This window comes from Columba livia, chromosome Z (assembly GCF_036013475.1).
Source record: "Columba livia isolate bColLiv1 breed racing homer chromosome Z, bColLiv1.pat.W.v2, whole genome shotgun sequence".
Lineage (NCBI taxonomy): Eukaryota > Metazoa > Chordata > Aves > Columbiformes > Columbidae > Columba > Columba livia.
The window spans coordinates 26879561-26903024 of record NC_088642.1 but is presented as its reverse complement, the minus strand read 5'-3'; the positions used below and the strand labels follow the sequence as shown (position 1 = coordinate 26903024).

The 23464-nt window shown below is 40.4% G+C and overlaps 2 protein-coding genes across 3 annotated transcripts in view; one reads left to right on the top strand and one right to left on the bottom strand.

Moving 5' to 3' along the window:
• CDC20B (cell division cycle 20B) overlaps positions 1–23464 on the top strand; it is a 37243-nt gene that overhangs the window by 892 nt on the left and 12887 nt on the right. Inside the window, exons 3-6 of the mRNA XM_065045218.1 lie at positions 12463–12679; positions 14295–14416; positions 19679–19778; positions 22482–22592. Coding sequence (XP_064901290.1) covers positions 12463–12679; positions 14295–14416; positions 19679–19778; positions 22482–22592 — 550 coding nt within the window. The remainder of the gene's footprint in view (positions 1–12462; positions 12680–14294; positions 14417–19678; positions 19779–22481; positions 22593–23464) is intronic.
• GPX8 (glutathione peroxidase 8 (putative)) lies at positions 5507–9941 on the bottom strand. 2 transcript variants are annotated; one of them, XR_002411453.2, is made up of 4 exons: positions 9565–9824; positions 8694–8955; positions 7424–7662; positions 6130–6268 (listed from the first exon to the last, which is right to left on the bottom strand). XR_002411453.2 is itself a non-coding variant. In XM_005500889.4 (3 exons), the coding sequence occupies exons 1-3, from the start codon at positions 9769–9771 to the stop codon at positions 6105–6107; spliced, it is 633 nt and encodes a 210-aa protein (XP_005500946.1). In that variant the 5' UTR covers positions 9772–9941; the 3' UTR covers positions 5507–6104. The 2 variants fall into 2 exon arrangements, 1 of the variants encoding a protein (XP_005500946.1); XM_005500889.4 differs by lacking the exon at positions 7424–7662 and having other exon boundaries at positions 5507–6268; positions 9565–9941.

Genomic DNA, 23464 nt, shown 5'->3' with positions numbered 1-23464 from the left:
GAGCTGTCTTTTTATGGTCAGTGCAAGCTGAATTGTCCACATTTAGAGGCTGGTAAAGACAAAAGGGGCAACAAAGAACTCATGTGTATAGTAGGAACATGGGTGGAAGACCTATTAATCACAAACAACATGCTTGCCAGTAAGTAAGAGGCAAAACACAAGGCAGCTGACATAAATCACAAAACCTTGTAAGACTGTAATATGCAAACTGGTAGAGTGGGAGGTGAAGGCTTAAAAGGAATTGACCACACTGAAAATACCGACACAGGAGATGAGCAATGTGCCCTTATGTACAGTAACAGTACAGAAATGTAGCCACCAGCATGCTGAGAATGTCACTCCAACATAAACATTTTATGTAAGTGACTCCATGGCAAAAGTTGTGTTGTTAAAGTGAGCACTGACTGGGGTCCATGAGAAGAGACTTTAGGAGGGTGGTGATGAGGGGCAACGAATGGCCAAAATTCAAGAGAATGTAACAGTCTGGCAGTGCATGTTAGCTGGCTGTTGTGTCTGATGTGTCAACAGCTGCTAGCTGTGCTCCACATTGTTTCATTCAAAAGCACCGTAGAAAACTCAGGTGGCCTCCTCTTGCTGTGGAACAAGCAGAAGTCAATTAGCGAATGCTTTTCTGTGGCTGATAACAGCAGCACTCAGGCAAGTATAAATGGTTTTGTGTTTTGTATGAAGTTGAGATTTATTTAGAGTGATTTAAAACCATTTTTTAAAAAGCAAAGGGAAGGCTTTGAATTTCGTATTAATAGACTTTTATACACAATGTCTAACTTCGTGGCTACTTTCCAGCATGACTTCAAAGGGCTTTCTATCAAAATGGATGTTGTAGATAAACTTTTACCTCCTTCCAGCCTAAATCCATAAGCTTGAATCTTGGGATCTTTGTGTCCTCCATTAGGTGACTTAAGTTGAGGTGCACTGGGTCTCGTCACCTCAAGTTAAGTTGCACTATGGAATAGCCAATGTTAATTCTAATTTCAAAGTAACTTAAAATTGGCTATACTGAGGTAGACTCTGGGCTCATCTAGGCTAAGGTCAGTGTTTCACCAGCGACCATAAATGGATGCCCAAGGGAGAAAAGACTGAAATAAATGTGTATGATGCTAATTAAGTTGTGGAGACAACATACTATACTCCTGCTAATACAACTAAGGCAAGAAATTGTTTGCAAAACCATCCAGCTCCTTTTGGACAGTCTGGGATCTAAATCTAGTCATTCTCCACATAGGTTTTATACTATAATTCAGGTCTTACTGAATGAGAAACTTACCTGTGCTGTTTATTTCATGACAGTGTTTACTACTTGAACTTGTATATATACATATATGAAACTTGAACCTCAAAAAAGGTGAGCAATGCTGGATTTAGGTAGAAAACAAGATATGTTTTCAGGTATGTTATTTCTTGAGACATCTTGCTCTGCATGGAGTCTGTGTCTGGTAGGCAGTGTACTGCTAGCTGGCTGCCGTATCTGGATGGAGCAGTCACTCCTGCACTGCCACCTGCTGCAGGGCTGGCTCACTGCTGTTTAAAGGTGGTTCCTGTGCAAAGTGCAAGGGTTCTAATTTCCAGGAGTGCAGGTGGTGCATCTGTGTGGGATGGGATGGCAGTGTGTGTTAGCTGGTTGAAATTCTGACATCAGCTAACATGCAGTTGCTATCCTTTTCCACATACCTTGATCATCGAAGTGGAGAGCTACTACTTCTGTATAAGGAATCTTTTGGGTCCACATGATTATTGCTTATTTTTGACAGGCTCATTTTTGGTATGGTAGCAGTAGCTTGTACTTCCATTATCTACCGTTATCCAAAGACCTGTGAGAATTTTTAGTTGATTCAGACTCTGGTTTTCATCTGCTTTTCAATACAAAGGAAGCAGAAGTTTATGAATACTTGAAACAGGTAAATAATTCAAACAATTTTAAACTCTGGAAGTTTTCTTAAGGTAAAAGAAGTGATGTTAAAAACTTCAGATGAGTTTTAAATTTTGTGTTTTAAATTTTTTATAAACATACTTAGCAAAATGCAAGTGGTTGTTTTTTTGTGTGTGGGGTTTTTTTTTGTTTGTTTTGTTTTTTTAATGTTGTTTTTTGTTTTTTACTGAGTAATTAGAAGCTGGAAAGACTTAAGGGCACTTTCACTAGCTGCCTGAATGCTATATCTGAAAAATAATTATTTTTCCATTCCATAAAAAGAGAAGTCAACTTTAGAGTTTTTCTTTTCCCCTTGCTTCTCAGAATAACTTAACTTGTGAACAGCAATACGTTGAAACAAGTGCACATAGTCTCACCAACTACAAGACACGGTTTGAAGAGGACATAATATTATACTTCAGAAGAATAAAGGCTAGAAGCACACTGATCCTTTTGATTCATGTTACACTGCAAGCTTCTATCAGACATCGCAACAGAGTGTTACCTCTGTCCTCATCCTGGCACCTCAGGCAATTACACCACGTGAAACTCTCTGTTATTACTTGCTTTATCTGGGTGCTGCTATATGTGTCTTGCAAAGTGAAGGTCTCCTAGGAAGAGAAAAGGAATCAGCATTTGTGAAGGCGTGCAGAATTAGGGTGATCCTTGTGCTGTGTGTGGTGATGAGGCAGTGTATTGTTAGTTAGCTGTTCTTCATACACCAGCAACTGACTACACTGCCACATCAACACATCACTGAGACAAGAATATAGGCACTGTTATTATAAATACCTCACTGTATCCTTAGCTGCTATGGGCCAAGCGCATGCCCATCTCCTGCCAAGCTCCCCTGACTGAAAGGTTATGCAAACTGAGTGAATGTAGGGTATAAAAGTAAGTGTAACTGTATTTGATACACTTAGATAGCTAATCCAACTGGTTTCTAAATAATTTATTAAATTATTTAAGTACTAAGTAGGAATTTCAGGTTTGGGCCCTATGTGAATGTGTTTCTGTTACATCACAAGTGTTTGCTGGGGCACTGAAGTATGGGCTCAGCAAATAAGTGCTTTCTGATAATACTTAAATTAACTGGGACATGTCCAACTGGTGACTGAAATGGATTTAGAATATTTGCATTCCCAGGCAATTTTTTTGGAAGAGGAGCTGGCAAATCATATCTGTTCAAAACAATTATGATAAGTCAGACCTAATCACTGAGGGGAGCATGAGATAGGAGTGAAGGAAGTGTTAGGAAGAAAGATGTAACAGGTTATGCTCAAATGGAGTTAAAGAAACTTTAGCAGTCACAGAATGAACTGTTAACCTTCTTCAGAGAGCAGTATTATCTTAAATTGGTAGGATTATTTAAGAATCCAATAAATAGGTTTAAATCTGTTTATAGCATTTGTAGTTTAGGGCTTTTTTATATGCTACATGAACTGTAAGTGGATAATTATACAAACATGTATTCATATTACTTTGTTGGCTTTTGACTATAGGTAAATGTATGCTTGTATAACTGTTCTAACTTTCATTTTATTTATTCACCTTTCCAAGTCTGTGTAGATTTTATAGTTAATGATGCTTTGTTTTTATCCTGGGTTACTGGTAACTTGGTTTTAAGAAATAAGTTATTAGTTTATCAGTGATCTGCCCTGAGTATTACACTGGAAGAGCTATTATGTCTCATGGTGAATAAGTAATACAAGCATACTGAGTTTTTTGACGGATGCTAATTGACAGTAAACTTTGAAAACATAATCTCTGTTTTGATTCAGGACTTGATGGTACCTATATTCACATTTCTACATAAGATGGCCATAGCAGATTGTGACCAAACAGTGAAATAAGAAATTCAATCACTCTTTTCTCAAACAAAACCTTTTTCTAGGAATCTGAAGTAAAAGTAATTCAGGAAGGAGTGAGTTAAATAATTGTGTCCACTCATTTGCTAATATTCCATGCTATTTCTAAATAACAGGAAATTTAACTTTAATTCTGGCGTTGAGTTATTTAAGATTAGTATATCCTGTGAAAAGAAGAAGATGGGCTTTAGGGAGTGAATCACAAGCAAGGTGTGCACACTCTCTTCCCTCCTGATCCCTTCCAAAATAGAAAATGATACTACACTGTTGATCTTTCGTAGGGTGCTTAAAGAACTTAAGTGGAATTTCAGGTGTGCTGAATAACTATCAGGCACTATCAGTACTAAAACAGGTTTTTTTCAGGAGTTCCACGAACAGCACCAAACATTTCTTTATATCTACCTCTTTTTTTTTTTCTATTCAGTGATATGAAACACAGGTAGCTATAGCAGTGCACATGAGTGGAAATGCATGTTTTAGTCATACGTTTTCAAGTAAAGGTATCACCAACCATTTATGGGAAAAACATTGCATCCTGTCCCTTAGCTCCATGGGATCTAGACTGCTCCCAGTAAGGGGAGAAGATCCATATCTGAATTATCTTTTTTGCGCCATCAAAGCAGCAGGGACATGTGACAAAAATCACTTGATAGCGTCTGCTAAATGTTCCTGAGCCTGGGACTGCACCTGTGCAAGGAGACTGGAGTAAAACGTGGTAGCTCAGCACAAGAACTGTTTTGATGGATTTGGCTAATGGCAAACAGCTCAGAGATTGGTCTAAAATCTCAGCAGTAGGTGCATTTGAACTAACTAGATCCTTATGTAGACCATAACTGACCTCTGAAAGTGGCTGTATTTGTCATGCGTAAGGTTTGACTTCACTTCCAAAATGATGGCTGTCATTATTGAGGGTGATTTTGTGTGATCCTCCATATCTAGCTTTTCTTTCTAAATATTATGATGTCCTTATCCATTTTTTTTTTTAAAAAACTCTCAATTAATTCAGTAAATGAATGGAAAAAATACTTTTTAAAAATTGCATTTGAATTTCTCACCTTTTAAATACAGTTAAGTGGCCATCATTCTTGGAAAACATTTTGATGCCCTTCACTTACTTTCAGTCACTTTTAGTCTTACAGGAGAACAGCACTAATGCTGCCAGTCCTTTTTGATACAGAAAACTCTTCTGAGACACTGTTTTCCCTTGTTTCTGTTATCTCAGCCCTCCTTTAATACTTAAACAGCTGGAATGAGGTTCCTTATTTCAATTTACTGTCTTCCTTTGTAAAACAGACAAATCAAAACACTTGGCAGTTGGAAACAGAACAGCAGAAGCTGAAGTGAGTTTGCAGGTAATGCTGAACTGGTGAGATTGCAAGATAAGAAGAGTCACCCTCTTGTTCTACCTCTGCTTGAAGACTGCTGTTTTATTCTAGAGATCTGAAGCAGATGGCTGGGGAGCATGGTCTTAAAAAGATGTGTGTGAGTACCAGGCTGTTGACTTTCACTGCCTGTTGAATCCTGCTCTAAGTAACCATGTATATTCACACAGGCCCTTCCTTTGCCTGGGTGAGAAGGCTGGTAATCCAGCAGAGCTCACAGCTGAGGCACTGTGCTGCAGTGCAAATGTATGTACAAGGGCAAAGAGGTTGAAGATCTTGCAGTAAAGGTGAAATGTAAAATGGATCAAAATACAAAGCAGGCAAGGAAATATTTTTGTGATTCTTCTTTTAATAATAATATTTATTTTCTATGTACAGTTTTTTACAACTAAGGTGACAGCTTTGCATTTCAGTAATCTTCCTTGAGAAGATATTGCAAAGCTGGTATGTTCAGTTACATTTCTCTCTTAAAAACCTGGTATGATGCCTCTGGGTGCCATGTCTTTCAGTCAGGGCAGTTATGTGTTAGTGGAATATCAAAACCTCTTTGTTATTGGTAGATGGGAAGCAAAACTCTTTGGTGCAAATATTGAGTAATTTATCAACAAATCCCCTTCTTAGCTCTTCTCCTGGTGACAACTCTAATTAGCTATTGTCAGCATTTAAAGAAACATTCAGAAACATTATGCAAATTGAAGGTCCATTCATGGAAAGTACTGAGTGCCTTGCCATGCTCAGTAACCTCAGCAGTTCTCAAGGCTGTTGCAGGAGCCAATGCAATATTAATGGACATACTGTGGATGAAAAGACTAACACTAAAGATAAGTAAATTCACCTCATGGTTTAGCTTCTAGCAGCATTTCCCAGGAATGTAGTGAAGTTGTGCACCCATGCTGTTAAATGAATTCACAGTGGGAATGGCTTTTTTTAGAGGTCTTCTCTTTTTTTCACGATAATCTGTCTGATTAATGATGCTACTTCTGGCTTGATACTTTCTATGGGCTCTTCTGGTCTCCAGAATTTCACAACTTTACCCTCAGGGTTGACAAGGTACTTCCAGAAATTCCATCGAGGCTCTTTCTTTGATGAATCTGTAAGAATGTCATCAGATCATTTTAGTGACTTAGACTTGTAATTGTTTCATTACCCTGTAGTGATTCTTCAGCTATTTATGTTGAAGTAATCCCACCTTGTTCTTTCCTAGTAGTCTCGGAATGGATTTATGGGTCGGTGTTAATGATCTGAAAAGTGGGAGGTGAATAATGCTCTCCCTTTCTTGTGAAACTGTTTAAGCATTCCTAATTTTACTACACTCTGCTTCCTAGGCAGGAGGATATGAAGGCTGCATAATCATTTGGGGAATCCCCAGTTTTATCTTGGTTTAGAGGACGTGAAATGGGAGCAGGAGGACATACTGGTGATGGCTTAATTCAGCTCCTTTCATCCCATGAAGCAAAACCTTACTGGTACTTCTGCTATCATGAATACCTGGCAAGACAATTTCTGCGATCAAGGAGCTATCAGGAAACTATGGCTCCTAGAGGAGGCAGAAACAGTTCCCTGACTCTGGCTTTGTCCTTCAAGAGTCTCACAAGCTTTGAGGGAAAACTCTTTTTGAGGGAAGAACTAGAAGAAAACTCTAGGAGATTTTTAACTGGGGAACAGATGTCCAGTGGGGAACAGTGCTGAATCCTACAGTGATTCTTAGAAGCAGTGCACTGAACTATATTTGGAATGTCAGGACTGTAAAGGGACACCATGGCAAGCAAACAGGTACAGTAAAACTCATGTCATGGAGGCTCTGGCCCAGCTAGTAACTATATCTTCGAGTTTTTGTTTTATGTCGGATCAGTCTCGAAGTAACATAACACCATCTCTGAATATTCTTCCAGTATTCATTAATGCCTATGAATAACTCATACAAAACCACAGGAAGCTGGACATTGTTTTAGGAAAGGTGAGGCCATGAGCCTTGCACTGGCCCAACAAGGTACCTTGCTGCTATGAAAGCAAGAAGCAGTTGTGTAGAGGCCATGGCACCATGTTTATGCTGCCAGTGGATTATTTTTTGCACTAGACTATCTGACAGTGCTGGACAAATGGTAGCTAGCAGTTGCAGTCACAAGGGAATGTAGCATAAAGGTGTTCAACTATTGTCAAGACACCTACAAAAAGAAAACAGGTGCTTCTGTAATTGAGGAATGCACAGTGATTTCAGGTGAAACAGCAGAAAAGAAAGTCCTTACTTTAAAGTATTTAAGTACCAGAGGATATTTTCCTTCTTGTGGGTAGACAGCATGTCAAACAAGAACTGATTGAGTGAGTATGGCAGTTCTGTTTCTATATAGGTAGTAACATCAGATACTGACTGCAGTGATTGCTCTACAATTAACTGAGAGCCACCTCCAGAGTGCATTTGGTAATTCCACTGGATATCAGGCAACTTGGAGCAAGGAGGCTTTACCAGATGTCTTTAGTGACGTGCCTAAGGAGAGGCAGGAAGAAACACAATTATGGTGACAACTGTGACCACTTAAATGACAATATGTTTCAAGTACACAAGAGGTATCACAGAGAACATGTCAAGAAGCAGTAGGCCTAAGTGGTGTAAGAAAGATTTAATTTAGATGTTGAAATTGCTTTCTGACAAAAGGAGCTGTAAAGAACTGGAGGAGACAGGGATGTTTTAGAATCTCTCATATTGTGGCTCTAACAGTCTGGAAAAGTGTATGTAGCACTTTTTGGGTAGCTGTGATCCTGTCTTGGAGCATGAAGATGGAATACAGGTTTGGGCATTCTCCTACCTTATTTTCTAGTTAAAATAATGTGACAGAGAACATTTATGTTCCAATTATCTTTTCTTTCATATAGAAGTGTTTAGTGTGATGTATGTCAAGTCAAAGACCTGGCAAAGCCCTGGAGAATTCAGAGAGGCTTTTTAAGTTGGCTTTGGGTCTGTGGGCTCTTTTGTCAACTGAAGTGGGTTTCATTTTGCTTGTGAGAGTATATGAGGCTCTAAGTCAGTAAATGCTTACTGTAACAGGAGTATTTGAAGGCTGGGCCCTGAAGTTCACGAGACAAATTAATGCAAATCACTGCTTATAAGGAACTACAGTATATATAATTCTGATTTACAATACAGTTTACATAATGGTGGACACATGATAGCTAAAAAGGAATCTTCTCATCAGCACGTTTATGTAAAATCTTTCAGTAATATTAAGATACCTATAGTTACATTTTCTTCCATAAGAATAGCTGCTTTCCAACATACAAAATTTGAAATAGGGTTTTGCAGGTGCGAGTCTTTGCACTCAAGTTTATATGCCCACAAAACAGATATTGCCAGCTGGGCTGGTCACAGTAGGCTGTTTTTATAATCATTGCGGAGAAATGGATGCTTTCCGGATACAGCTATAATGTTTTCTTAGGTTAGGCCTGACAAACTAACTCAGCTGGAACCTATGGAAAATGCCATGGTTACAGGCTGCTCAATATATAAAAGAAAATAGTTACCTATTAGAAATCTAAAGGCAGGCTCTGCTTCTGATCCTAGGATCTTGATTTTGTGGAAAATAGGGAAGGTTACTCCGTAGTTTCCTTTGGCAAAAGATTCTATTTCCTGGCTTGAGCTGGGCTCTGATTCTCCGAACTGGTTGCAGGGAAAAGCCAGCACAGTGAAGTGGGAGGGACCAAACTCTCTGTGTAGCTCTTGCAGCGCAATGTAGTTTTTGTCTGTGTGTTGGCAGTAACTGGCCACGTTTACAACCAAAGTTGCCTTCAGAAAAACAGAAGTAAGAGTAGTAAGAAAAAAAACCCTACAGATGGCATAGAGATTACAATTCTGTCTTAAAATGGCATATCTGACTACCACACTCATTCTTGCCTGAAGGCTGAATTTAATCTTTATGATCATAATTTCATTAAGTGGATAAGATGATAGCAGCTGAAGATATTTACTTTCAGACATCTTGTTTTGAAAATCGGTAAATGGATAAACTTAAACTTACAGCTTTGTTTAAATATAAGCATGTAAAAAATATACTTACGACAGGCACTGAAATAATATTTATTACATCAACTTCTGGAATTCAGCATAACATGCTACCATTCTTAACTAAGAATAAAATGCACAGATGCCATTGTTAGGCTACATTGTTTTACAGCAAAGAATACAAAAGAACATTTTTCTTGATTTATCAGCTCCAATAGTGAATTCCTGGAGCAGGCCTAGATAAGATAAATTCTTCTCCAGCTTGCCGTTTGAAGAACAAGAATTTAGCACAAATCTGCTGAAAATTTCCATAATCAAACTTTTCATTAACCTACAAAAGGAGGCCTGTCTTTCAGTAAAGATTCAAGACAAAGAGATAAAGTTGTAACTTACTTTCCCTCTGTACTTCTCCAAGGAAATGATCCTTCCTCGTGAATCCTTGACTTCGAAAGAATAAAAATCTTTGATTTTAGGTTTAAAAAATCTGAGTTGTAGCAGGCAGAGAATGGCGGTACACAAAACCATGGACAGAAAGACAACAAAGACCCGGGCTTTGGGCACTGAATATTTCACAGGATAAGTAGTTGTGAGAGTCTCCATTTTCAAAACCTTTGGAGGGGAGCCTGGGCAGGCCTGGAATGTGAAGGAGGAGCTGAAATACGAAACTCCCAGCTTGGACTGAAAAGAAAAAGCTGCTCGTCTTGTCCCAGTTGCGGGACTGGCTGTTTCATTTCACAGTGCCTTTGCTGGGCTTCAGAGCTCTTGGGTAAAGTACAGAAATCTCTCAGTCTGTGAAAAAGAAGGGATGAATGACACGTGCGTTCCCATCACCTAAGGGTGGTGGTTGCTCTATTTAACTGGGCTGTGTGGGGTACCCTGCGTTAGCATGCTGTCTTGAGAGGGGCTGCTTGTGTGTGTCTGCAGGGCAGCTCTCGCACATCCCCGGGGCCCCTCGCGTGTCCCAGGCAGGGCTGTTCAGCAGCAGGTACCTGTGCTGTCAGACTGACCCGGGGAAGCAGTTTTGGGCCAGTTGTTCAGGTGGAAGGAGAGCAATACGGCAGGAGCCACCCCATTTACAGCCACTGTCCTGCCACTCATCAGCTGTGCTTCTCATCCCCCTTTTCTTTTAACTGATACAAGTTGATCCTAGTTTCTGATCCTATCCATAAGCACGCATAATCACTCTCCTCTTGACTAAATGGTTCTTTTGAGTTAACATAAAGATTCAAGGCTTGGCAAATCCAATCCTCAAAGGACCCAAATACTGGCCAAAACAAATGGTCCTTACGAATTTCCTTACCACCCCAAACCTCCATGCAATAGTGTATGATTTTTATTTTACTCTTACCCTGTCTAGAGGGGTAATCATCCCAATATTTAATCATTAATCCTAATGGACTGTGTGATCACAGGTGGTTTGCTTTTTTAACTCTTTTACAGCATATGGGGCAGAGAAAACCTCCTTGTTTATAGGATGGCATAAGGGAAGAAAAGGAAGTGTTTGCTTTGTAATGGAAAGGATGGCTGATGATGGAAAATAGTTGGTATTTTACTTGCTGCTGGCTAAGGGGCAGCTATCTGTGCTGAGAGGAGAAGATGGAATGTCTGCAGGAGAGAAGAGTGAGTTAGCTGAGAATCTCAGGTCTAAGCCAGTCAGCTCCAGTGGCGGTTTGCTGAAGCAACTGTAAAAGACACTTGGTACTTTAGAGCCACACACGCCTGGTGTTTTATCTGTTGTAATGTTATTGTTTTATATTTTAAATATGTTTGACTGTTGGTCTTAGTTTCTGAAGACACATCAACGTGTACTGGTTACTACTCAGTTATGGAAAAACCAACATTTTCTATTTTTTTCCCTGTCTTTCCCTGCTTAGTTATTCCCTCTGTCTGTCCATTTGTGATTCCCTCTCTTCCTCTCAGCTGTCAGGATTTTGTTTTGTCTTCCTCACCATTTCTGTTCTTTGGCTTTTCTAAGCTACAGTCTTTTGGCCTGTGTTGCTTGTATGTCTCTGCTGACTTTTCCTCCCAGTTCAAACCATCATTGAAGAGTGATTTCTGTCTCATTTTTTTTTTTTTTTTCTTATCACTCCGATTTTTAGCTGCACTCAGAGGCTATATTTTCAAGGATGAAAATAGAATGGGACTTTCTAAAGGTGAAGCCTGGAATCTAGGGGCCTATTGCTTTTCATTGACTTTGAGATCACTTCAAAGATCCTTGATTGTGCAATATCAGAGTGGTATGTTCAAACATTTATGTTATGTTCTCTAATAGCTAAGGTCCATGTTCATTTTGTTTAACAAGACTTACACAGTTCTATGTAACAGAGAGATGCTTGGGAAATAATGTTTAAATGTGTTTGATTTCAGAAAATCCATGCAAAATATTGGTGTCTAAGTTACATCTCAACAGCTTGGAACTTTTGTCTAATATTATTTCAGAGATAAACAAAAATTACAAGATATAATCTGTTATATTTGTTTACTGGAGTACCTAATAACGATCTGGAAGCCCATTATACTTAGTGTGCTTCCTTACTGTTGTTACTTTCAGTGTTTTCCTTAAAGCATTGCTTTAAAGCTGTCTGGAAAACAAAATCTTGTGTTCAATATTATCTAGGCTCTTACATTTCAAATTTTGATACGCTCTTATGTGTTTTTTTTTTTTTTCCTGACACAAATTGCTCTGTGAATGAATTTGGAGGTAGGAAATATACAACTGTCATTTAGTCTTTATTTACTATATCTTAATATGTTAAAAAGTGTAAGATAACATATGAAATAATAAGATGAACAAGGCACAGCAGTGGTGAGAAGACTCAGGAATCAGAAGTAAGCTAAGTTCTTTGGGTGAAGATCAGCAAACCAGCCTGACTCCAGACAGCTGATACGTGGCTTTGCCCAAATGCCCGTCTCTCAGGAAACACCAGACCCAGGGTACTGCATGAAGTGTCTGAAGATGCTTTGGGTCTTTCAAAGGCTGGTGCTGTAGCCTACTGCATGAATGATGCAAATTTAGTTTTCTTCTCTGCCACAGGCCTTTTGTGAGACAGCTGATTCAGGGGACATTTGATTCTTTCTGTTTTGTGGGTTTTTTTTTCATTTCACTCTTTTTCCACCCAGGTGACTGACTGCTGGAGCCGTCTCAGCCCAACATGCATTTCTATGGCCTGCTGCTCTGAGCTGGGCTGGGCCCATGTGGCGTGGCAGAGGAAAACTCAAAACAGTGTGAAGGGACAGAATGACATTAAGTAATGACTAACTGAGGTGTTTTGTCTGCTTTCACATGTGCAGGTCCCAGGCTCAGAAGGGACCACGTACTCCAGGTTTAAGAGGTCCATTAAGAGGAAGCTGGCGGCCAGGGCTGCGGTGGTGAGCAGCCCTATTGTCACAAGATGGCAGCAGCCGCACAGGAGAGGAGGTGCGAGGGAGCGGCGCAGAGCCTGCTGCCTGACCCATCTCTGTCCCGCCGGAGGGCCCCCGCTCCTCAGCACAGCTGGGAAGGCTCCAGGTCAGACTGCATGCGAAGGAATGGCCTCATTCAGGGATCAGGGACTTAGGGGATAACCTGGATAGGGGAGTTAGTGTAAGGTGTAGTTTGTTTCTCCCCGTGCCCTGGTTGTCGGGGGCTCTGGGCGTAGGTGCAGTCTGTGCAGACTTTCACAGGCAGAGCAAGCTCAGGGCCAGTGTCCTCTGAGCAGGAGCACATGGCTGTCACGGGAGGAAAGCTGGGCCAAAGGTCACTGTCACCAGTGTGCAGACAGCCTAGGACAGCAGGTCCTACAGACAGCTGGCATCAAGGGCGGGGGGGAGGGGGTGAAAGGAAAAGAGAGGACAAAAAGTCTCATCCCCAGCTAAGCCATGTCTGGTGCAGACCAATCTTTTTTCCTCTATGATGGGGCTGTGTTGGGCTGGGTTTAAGTTGCACTGGGCTGTAAAAGTGCACAGGGTGTGCAGCTGCACTTTCATATCTGGAATAGTTAGCAATAACTGACAGGAGAGTAGGAAGATTCATACCTCTCTATTTCTCTTTCTTCTGTTTCACCTTTGACTTATCCACAGCTACTGCAGACCTAGCTGTAACTGCAGAACTTGGACCAGTCCGCATGCCTGGGTGTGGTATAGTGTGTGCTCACTGAGGGAAACGCTTTCCCTGTGTTATTGTCTCACCTCCAATGCATAAAGTGTTGGGTATTGACAAAGGGACAGTGGCCAAGAGACAGGCAAACTTAACTCACCTTAGGGAAAGGCTTATCTAAGGGCCGTTCAGAGCACGGTTCAAACTTTCAGGACTCTGACTTGGTCTGTAGAAGAACTGACTCTAGGGGAGGCTGTTTGTCAACAACAGAGGGATCTGAGGGAGGGTTAAATGAGCCTTTGAACTCACTGTCTCCTACTTCCAGCAGTGCTATGCTAGGGGGAAATGAGGAAGGGTTTACAAGAATATACATGTACAAGAAGAGCTTCCTGGAAAATCTAAGAAACTAAACAAGATTGATTTCTTGATTAATAATTGAAATCTTTAGCAAGCAAATAAAACATGCTGTTTAGTGTTTAGGATGTGTTCCTATGATGCTGTGGCTATTGGTCAGGAAGAGCAATCCTGTCTTTTGCTGAGCAGAATACCAGAGCTGTTCAATAATACACACCCAGCTCTAGGAAACTTGGGTTCTAAACCAAAGTGAAGTCTTCCCTGCTTCAGTTTCTAGACCAGAAGATCCTGCATGCTGTCTCTACCAGCAGTGGTGAAAGTCTATATAGTTCTGGAGAATCAGATATTGATTTATTATGGGGTAGGATCCTGTGTAACCAGTCAATAATCTAAGGCTGGATATGGGCTGTAGTAGTAAACAGGCACTCTTTATAAAGGGGATGATCAACCTGACCTTTTTTTAGACATCTTGTATAGGATAAGATGAATAGTGCTGTAAAAATGCCTCTTCACTGATGAAAGAAAAGAAAGGTGACTGGTTTCAATGTCAGGATTTGCATTGTCCCACTTAGTGTGTCAGATCTGCTTTCGGAGTACTACTACTGTGAAATAAGTGTTATTCTGAAAAGTACTTGACAAATATTCCTGTGTATGGTTTTAAAAGGTATTGTTTCAGTTGAAATTGTTTTTCCAGTGACACCTCAGGTGCCTAAAAAACTCTCTGTCACAAAAACTCTTGTGACTCTACATAGCAGTCATGCTGCAGCAGGCTTGGAAGGCAGGAAAAACAGAAGAGCTGAAATGAAAAAGAGATGGGTGAGTAGTGCAACATGCAGATAAACAGGTAGGATATTTACTTTCCTGATGTGTTTTTTTTTACTTTATCTTTGTCTTGGAATCTGTTATGTGGATGTTACCTTACTGGCATGGAGAACAGTAACAAGAGGAGGTCTAGTTAAGATATGTCAGGAGCAACTACTTTGTCATTTGAGTCAGCTTCTCTCCCCTTCCTCTGGGCTGTTGTCCTGCAAACTAAAATTGAAACCAAGGTAATGAAGCCCTCAAGATACATGTGTTACTTCTGCGGGAAAATGTATATTGTAAAAAAATATGCATGAAAAGCATGAGTGACTCAGTTTTCTACTTGCTTTAATAACCACTGTGTGTGACCAAAATAGTTTATTCAGTTGTTCAGGATGTAGCTGTTCATTTTGTCATGTAGACAGAATGCTGTGCTATGAGAAATTTGCCAAAAAGTGGATTTTTTTTTTTCTGAGAAAAAAATTTTATGTCATGACAATAAAAGATCTGATTGTCAGCCAAGGATGAAAGAACACATGGAATCTGCCTAACATGTGAAACAAAGACTTCAAATCACTCCCATTTAGGTATTGTTTTCTAGTGCTGTACACTTTATCCCTTAATTTTTCCTAGTGGACGCTGACAACCAATTTTTTTTTTTAATTTGTTTTTACCTTTTCGGCAGTATCCATTGCTTTTTAGACATCTTAAATAAGCCTGTGCTCCAGCCACTCACTTGTTTCTGTTCACTAACTTCTTGAAAATTGACTTCTTATGGAGAATGTAGTGATCCTTGTCTGTATCAGTAAAAGTTATTACCATAGCATTACACTCAAAACTACTTCTCTGTTTTAGTGCTATTTAATTTTGACTGTTCATATTTTAAATAATAAACTTCTAGGCAGTGACCATGCTTTTTCCTGTGTTTTCCTTTCCTCGATTGTACCAGCTGCAAGGCCAGTACTGAAGATACTGATAGCTGCTTTCACGTGATTACTTTTTTGACTGCAATTGTTGACTAAGAATCACAGAATCACAGAATGTTAGGGATTGGAAGGGACCTTGAAAGATCACCTAGTCCAATCCCCCTGCTGGAGCAGGAGCACCTAGATGAGGTTACACAGGAATGTGTCCAGGCGGGTTTTGAATGTCTCCAGAGAAGGAGAGTCCACAGCCTTCCTGGGCAGCCTGTTCCAGTGTTCTGTTACCCTCACTGAGAAGAAGTTTCTTCTCATATTTAAGTGGAACCTCCTGTGTTCCAGTTTGTACCCATTACCCCTTGTCCTATCATTGGTTGTCACCGAGAAGAGCCTGGCTCCATCCTCGTGACACTCACCCTTTACATACTTATAAACATTAATGAGGATGCTTCAGAGATGCATACCCCTTGCTTATAGTGGTTTACAATCCTTAATTAATGTTATTGTGAAGTTTCTCTGAGATTATCAAGGTCAACTTCTAAGAAAAGGAGATAGTGTCAGAACAGGTGTGCTAATAGGCTTGTTGGTTGATGACTTGTAATAATCATACTCTTGAAGGTCGTTGGATGTTGCATGCTTTTACATCATTCTGGGAAACCTGGTCCTCAAGGCAATAATTCTCCTCTCTAAATAAGCACAATAGTTAGGAAAATCCTCCTTTCAACAACAGTGCTTTCTTCCTACCCAGCCCCCTCTATGGTCAGAGTCTGTATGGAGAGTCTGTAAATTTTAGAATTGTTAAAATACATAGCCCAATGGGTCTTAGCTAAATCTGCCCCACAGAGAAATCTAATAAAACTTTTTTAGTGAGATAAGAACTTTCTATGAAATAATGCATGTAAAACATTCTTCCTTAAAATGTAATGTTTTTTAAAAACATGCGTACGTGTAATTGTCTTCACTCTTAGTCATAGAGTCATATAGTGGTTTGGGTTGGAAGGGACCTTTAAAGGTTGCCTAGTCTAACTGTGCTGCAATAAGCAGGGACATCTTCAACTAGATCAGGTTACTCAGAGCCCTCTCTTTCCCATAATGGGCCATCTGCCACCTCTCTGGGCAGCCTGTTATAGCCTGTTCCTGTAAAAAACGTCTTGCTTATATCTAGTCTGAATCTCCCCTCTTTTAGTTTAAAACCATTACCCCTTGTCCTATTGCTATGGGCTCTACTAAAAAGTCTGTCCTAATCTTTCTTGTAAGCCCCCTCTAAGTACTGAAAGGCCACAATAAGGTCTTCTCTTTTCCAGGCTGAACAACTGCAACTGTTCTCATAGAGGAGAAGAGTTCCATCCTTCTGATAATTTTTATGGACTCCTCTGGCCACTCTCCAGCAGGTTCTGTACTGAGGGCTCCAGAGCTGGACACAGGACTCCAGGTGGGGTCTCATGAGAGCACAGCAGAGGGGCAGAATCACCTCCCTTGACCTGCCAGCCACACTCCTCTTGTTGCAGCCCAGGACACAATTGGTCTTCAGGGCTGCAAGCAAACTTTGCCAGCTCATGTCCAATCTTTCACACATCCATACCCCCAAGTCCTTCTCCACAGGGCTGCTCTCAGTCCATTCATCCCCCAGCCTGTATTGATATTGGGAGGTGCCCTGACCCAGGTGTAGGACCCGGCACTTGGCCTTGTTGAGCCTTGTAAGGTTCGCATGGGCCTGCTTCTCGAGCTTGTCCAGGTCCCTCTGGATGGAATCCTGTCCCTCAGGTGTGTCAGCTGCACCACTCAGCTTGGTGTCGTCCACAAACTTGTTGAGGGTGCACTCAGTCCCACTCTGTGTCATCAGTGGACATATTAAACAGTATTGGTCCCAGTACAGATCATGTGTCAGTCTGCTGTGTGTCAGTGCTTTGTATCTACAGTGAAAGGGACTTACCTAGAATTACACTGTACTTTACAAGCAGGAGGTTAATTACAACTAAGATATAGAACTAAAATATATAGATACCAACCTCATAGTGTTTTATGAAGACATAATGAGGTGGATAGATGATGGCAGAGTGATGGATGTGGTCTACCTTGACTTCACTAAAGCATTTAACAGAGTCTCCCACAGCATCCTCACAGCTAAACTGAGGAAGTGTGGACTGGATGATCGGGTAGTGAGGTGGACTGCAAACTGGCTGAAGGAAGGAAGCCAGAGAGTTGTAGTCAGTGTTGTGGAGTCTAGTTGGAGGCCTGTGTCCAGTGGAGTGCCTCAAAGGTCAGCACTGGGGCCGGTATTATTCAATATATTCATCAATGACTTGGATGAGGGAATAGAGTGTACTATCAGCAAGTTTGCTGATGACACCAAGCTGAGAGGAGTGGCTGACTGCTGGAGAGAGTCCAGCGCAGAGCAACAAAAATGATTAAGGGAGTGGAGTATGAGGAAAGGCTGAGGGAACTGGGTCTCTTTAGCTTGGAGAAGAGGAGACTGAGGGGTGACCTCGTTAATGTTTATAAATATATAAAGGGTGAGTGTCATGAGGATGGAGACAGGCTCTTCTTGGTGACAACTAATGGTAGGACAAGAGATAATGGGTTCAAACTGGAACACAAGAGGTTTCACTTAAATTTGACAAGAAACTTCTTCTCAGTGAGGGTGACAGAGCACTGGAACAGGCTGCCCAGGGGGGTTGTGGAGTCTCCTTCTCTGGAGACATTAAAAACCCGCCTGGACACATTCCTGTGTAACCTCATCTAGATTTTCCTGCTCCGGTGAGGGGTTTGGACTAGATGATCTTTCAAGGTGCCTTCCAATCCCTAACATTCTGTGATTCTGTGATATCCTGAGTTCTACAGCAAGAACTACAACCTTTTCCTAAAAATGTGATGTGGGAGTGTTTGAGATAACATCGTGAGATAACCAAAACCCAAGTCTTCCTAAAACCATTTGAAAGTCAGGCTTGGCTAAAACTGTACAAAAATCTGTTAATCTTCTTAGTAGCAGTAATTAGTGACTATTTAATTTGTGTTGACTGATAGCATAAAGGGATGGGATATATTAAAAATAAAATCTTCTCACATTCCAGTGAGCATGTGTGGTCTCTTCATGGGCAAAAAGATTACTTTCTCATATACACAATAGGTTTCCACAGGAATGTCCACGCTTATTTTAGAGGGACGTAGATCCAAGCAATCTGATTAGCTTTCTTCCAAGTTGTCTGTGTAAATTATACAGAAAGTATGTCTCAAAGCTGAAGGCCTGCTGTAGAACATCTGGGATATATATATATATAAAGGAGGAACACTTTTTTTTTGTCTCAGCTATGTTTTTATAAGACATTTCTTATCATGATTGCAACAGGGTTTTGAAGAAGAATAACATAGAGTGTGCTTGAAAGGACAGATTTGACAGACATTGGAGGAAGAACATACTAGTGTTGAGTGACTGATAAAAACATCAGCTGTATTTCCGCCTGGCTGTAAATAAAGAATTACAGACCAAACAGGCAACTGGCATCAGAGGATTCACCTCAGTAAGCATTCTGAAGAAATGCCTATTGCTCAGGATTGGTGAAGAGATTCATATCCTGTGTGAGCTGATCCGAGTCTTTACCTGAATCTTGGCTAAAGGCTTAAACTATTTTTTTCAAAAAAAGTTCCAGTAACAATTCAGATCTCCTTTTTCTTATCTTGGCTGCATCATCTGTTTATTTGACACCCAAAGAAATGAGACTGCAAAAAATCTTATTCCTTTCAGGCACTTTGTATATATTTTCAGTTTCTTATTGTAATACTGATTTAAGGAATGGGAACATGGAATCCAGGTCCTGGGACCCTGGTTTGAGAGAAGACTCTGACATCCAGTCATCTCATGCTGGAGTCAATGCCCCTGAAGTGTATGCACCACAAAACTGATCTTCCCTCATAGAGCAAGGCTTACTGCCTGAATGCAGAAAACATGTCATTGTATGCTGGTGAAATTAGTCCAAATGCCAATTCAGAAGGAGAAAAGAAGGCACTAAAGTTTAGCAAGTGACCTGTGTGTGGTACTAGGTGCAGATATGCAGGGCCTGGGAGTTCTTCTACTGGTAAAGTGGCCATGTTCAAACAGTTTTTTTAAAGTTTGTGTGATCACTAGCAGTGAATTGGTGTTCTATGGAAGTGAAGATGGTGTCTGAAGTTAGAGCACATAATTTGGACCCTGGTATTCTGTATTTGTCGCTGATGTCCCATCCACTAGACAAGCTGTTTTGAAGCTTTTGTGTAACAAATGTTGAGCCTTTTAAGGGGAATTGTGTTATCCATGGTGCTTAAATACGTTTTTCAACAGATTTCTTCATTCAGTCATGTTTTCACTTCAATGTATTGGCAGAAACGTCCTTCTCAGCTTCCAGTGGTCCAGGAGGTTGGATATAGCATTGCAGAATATGGTGATGTGAAGATCTGTGAAAATACCAATTGCATCTGGAAAGGTATGTTCCAATATAGCAAATATTCTCATGCACGTGGAAAATAAGATACAGCAGGCTGTATCTATACTGGAAAAGCAAGTGAATCTACCTGTCCCAGGAAGTGTTACAGAATAATAGAAAGTGGCTGAGATATACACTGCTTGGGGCTACTTCTAGAGCTCCCACCACCTTATGAAGAGATAGTATTCCACCTCTTCCAGTGTGGTTATACCCTAGTATTTTACCTGTCTCTCCTTTGAGCCCTGTCTGACACATTGGTGGCCCTGAGACATTAATTTAAATTTGACTTTTCAGTTTCAGGACCCTACGAATAACAAGGAGTTGCACTGCAGAATGGGCACAGGATATGTATTATATGAACTGTTGGGTACAGGAGAGTGCAAAACATGCAGATATGGTGGGGTCTTGTTGCTCCTACATGTAGGGAAAGGTAGCTGAAGCCAACTGTCCCTAGCGCTGCCTTGGGTTTCATCTGCAGGGGAACTGGTTAATTTGGTCCAAAAGATATCCTAGGAATGGATGAGCTTAAGGGAGCATGAATGATCAGTTAATTGGAAAACAGGTGGGATGTGAGGAACCAACCTGTGAAGTACTACAGGTATTCCTAGAGTTATGTGAATATGAGGCAGTTCATTAAATATCAGACCAATAGTTTGTTTTGTTCTACCTTGGACAGGTGATTTGGTTTTGTGATCTGTCTCTTTCTGCATATGACAGGTTCTTGCCAGTCAGTGCCTGATTCATGCTCATGTAAAACCAGTGAGAAACAGCTTCTTTATGAATCTGGAGTTCAGCTCCTATTGAAGAAGTTGCAGGTTCTGTGATAGATTTATATATTCCTTTGTTTTTCTTCTCCATGCAAGTAAGACTAATTTCAGAACAGTCAACAGCAACAGTATAAGGATTACTCACGGTGTTTTTTTTTTTTTATTGATTGCAAATGAATACATGTATGAGGAATACCAGGTTTTATTCCACCCACTTACTCGTTGATCAAGTGGTCTGGTGTGACAGTACTGACTACCACTTCCTGAGTCTCATTTAAGAAGTGACACAAGCATGTGAGAGCAGAAATCCTATCAAAAGTCAGTGATATCTGCAATAATACCCAGGCAAAATAACACAAAATGGTATAATTAAGCTTGATTTTCACTGATCAAAAAGCCTGTTATACACATTCGTGTATCTATGAAGCATGTGAATAGAGCTGAAAGCGTGATCAGTATGAATTTCGGGTAGATTAATTGCTCAGAAGAGAAATCTGAAATGAGTTATAGAGATGATTTCATCCTTTATATCTCACTGCTCAATAACAATGTTAAAACATTTTCAGAGTGTTTCAGAACTGTTGCTGTTCATCCAGCTGTTACAATTAAGTGCCTTAATTTTCCTGAATTATCTTACTTGGTTGGGTTCAGAAAGGTTTCCTAAAGTTTTCAAAAAATAACCAAAAATCTAGATATTAGCAATACAGATGTTTCTGTATGGAGAAATCTCATTGCAGTGACATTGGACCTTATTTAGGGTTAAAATGAAGTGTTACATATCCCATTGGGCAGGTCTGAGAAGGTTGTTCCTGCAAGCCTGCTTGATTGTTTAACTATAAAATTTTAGATACAGAAGAAAATATATGTGGCCTGCTTCTTGCTTATCTTCAGTCTTTACTTGGAGAGAGCAGGGGTACCGCAGCTGAGGGGGGGAAACATTTGTTGTCTGCCAGAAATTAATTTTGGGTTAGGGGATAATATTGAGGACAGAGTAGGGAAGGACTGTGTGGAATAACTTCTCCACAGTTTGTCATTGGACTTCCACATAGGATGTTCTTGTGTCTTTTTAAGTTACAGAGCCCAAAAACTTTGTCAGTGGTTAGTTGTAGAGAGAAGTCCACAGTCTTTTTTGCTCCTGAAACTTTTGATATTAACTCTAAATACGCCTTTCTGGAGAATAATTCAAAAAGGAAGTCAAAACGCAGAGAAGAGCGTAGAAGTGTGAATCTCCATCTTTTTTTCTCTGCATGTTACAGGAAGATAATTTCTTACACATACAAAGTTAGCATTAAATGATTCATAGTGCTAATGATCTGTCTTTTTTTTTTCTATGATGTTGAGGAGTCCTTGCAGCATAATGTTGACAATGACCGCAAAGGTTGACTCTTCTGCTTCCTTGTATGTGTATTTGCTTTTGTTTCTTGGTTATGTGTTGTCACAAGCTTAGTGTGCTTTGATCGAAGAGCGTGTGCTTTAAAAACCTTTTCCTGTGGTTAGGTATTGATGGGGGAGACCTTTGGGTGGGAAACTAACACCAGAAAGCAACAACGTTAATTGCTCTATGAGGGGACTTTGAAGTGAGAGCATCATGTGAAATGTTCTGCTACCAACAACATTTGACAGAAAACTACAGAAAACAACAAAAAGCCCCACATTCTATATTGAGCTGTGGTACCATTTAAACAGAATATAGTGGATCCTATTCTCTATTCTAGCTGACTGAATTCATGCAGGTTTGAAAAAGGTGGTAAAAGGTGGCTTTCACCTAGTTTAGTGTCTCTAGTGTTTTGAGCCTACTCAAGTTAAATTAGACCCTGCTGGTGTCCTCAGGACCATTGAGAAGCAAATACAGTGAGAATGTGAAAGGCTTAGGCCTGAGGAAAAACTAGTGATGTTTTGCATTACTGGTTAATGTATGATGAATCTTCAAATACAGGTTGCCAAGAGGGGACCCAGAATGAATTTAGAGCTGTTACCATCATGAAGCCTTCCATACCACTGGAGCCTGAAGTGAGGCTTCATATTACTGGCTTGCGCAATGATTACTGTAAGTTTCTCCTGTGTGGTGTTTTTTGCAGATATCAGGAATGCTTATGTATGTTTCAAGAAAGATGGTGAAGTCATCTCCCCTTCACATAAAATGCAAACTCTGCAGGACATATGCTTGATGTCATTTTTCTTAAAAGGATGCATCTTTGAAAACTACCTGTCCCAGGACAGAGACATGACTGATCAAACCCTAGAATCAGTACTACCTAACTCTCATGCAGTTTCCTTCAGTTGTAGACCTCAATATGTTTTTCAGATCAAGCCAATATACTTACCTCTGCTTAATTAAGTTAAATGTTTCAGCTGTCAGCCTTGGATATCTAGCAGCCAGTCAACACAGCAGCAACTTTATTGTGCAGACTTCGAAATCTTGTGCTTTCAGAGATGCTGGTGGCATTGTCTGGTCTGTATGATAGATAACCTTCTGAACTAAATTCTCACTTATGTCTTTGGTGGTGCAGAGGCAAAAATTAAGCATGCACAAGTTACACAGGAGCCCATGTGGATCTCTGGTCTACAACAATGCTTCGTAAGATTAACAAACAACTTTCTAATTGCAAGTGTTGTAATCATCCCTGTGAAGTCTTTTCCAACATATCCTTGCAAGTGCTCATATATATCTATGAACAGGACAAAGGTTTATTTGTATGTTTTGTGCACTAGGTACGTCCCAAGTCTAACAGCACTAACAGAAGTCTTTCGAACTGATATCTTAATACTGAGTTATAGATGCAACCACCAGGACTGTAGTCAAACAGCTGACTGACAGATTTAGCTATTTTTCAGAGTGATCTTTGTTACTGAAATACGATGTCAGACCTTGGTCTGTGGTAACAATCTTCAGACAGTGCTTCAGGGATCAGACAAAAT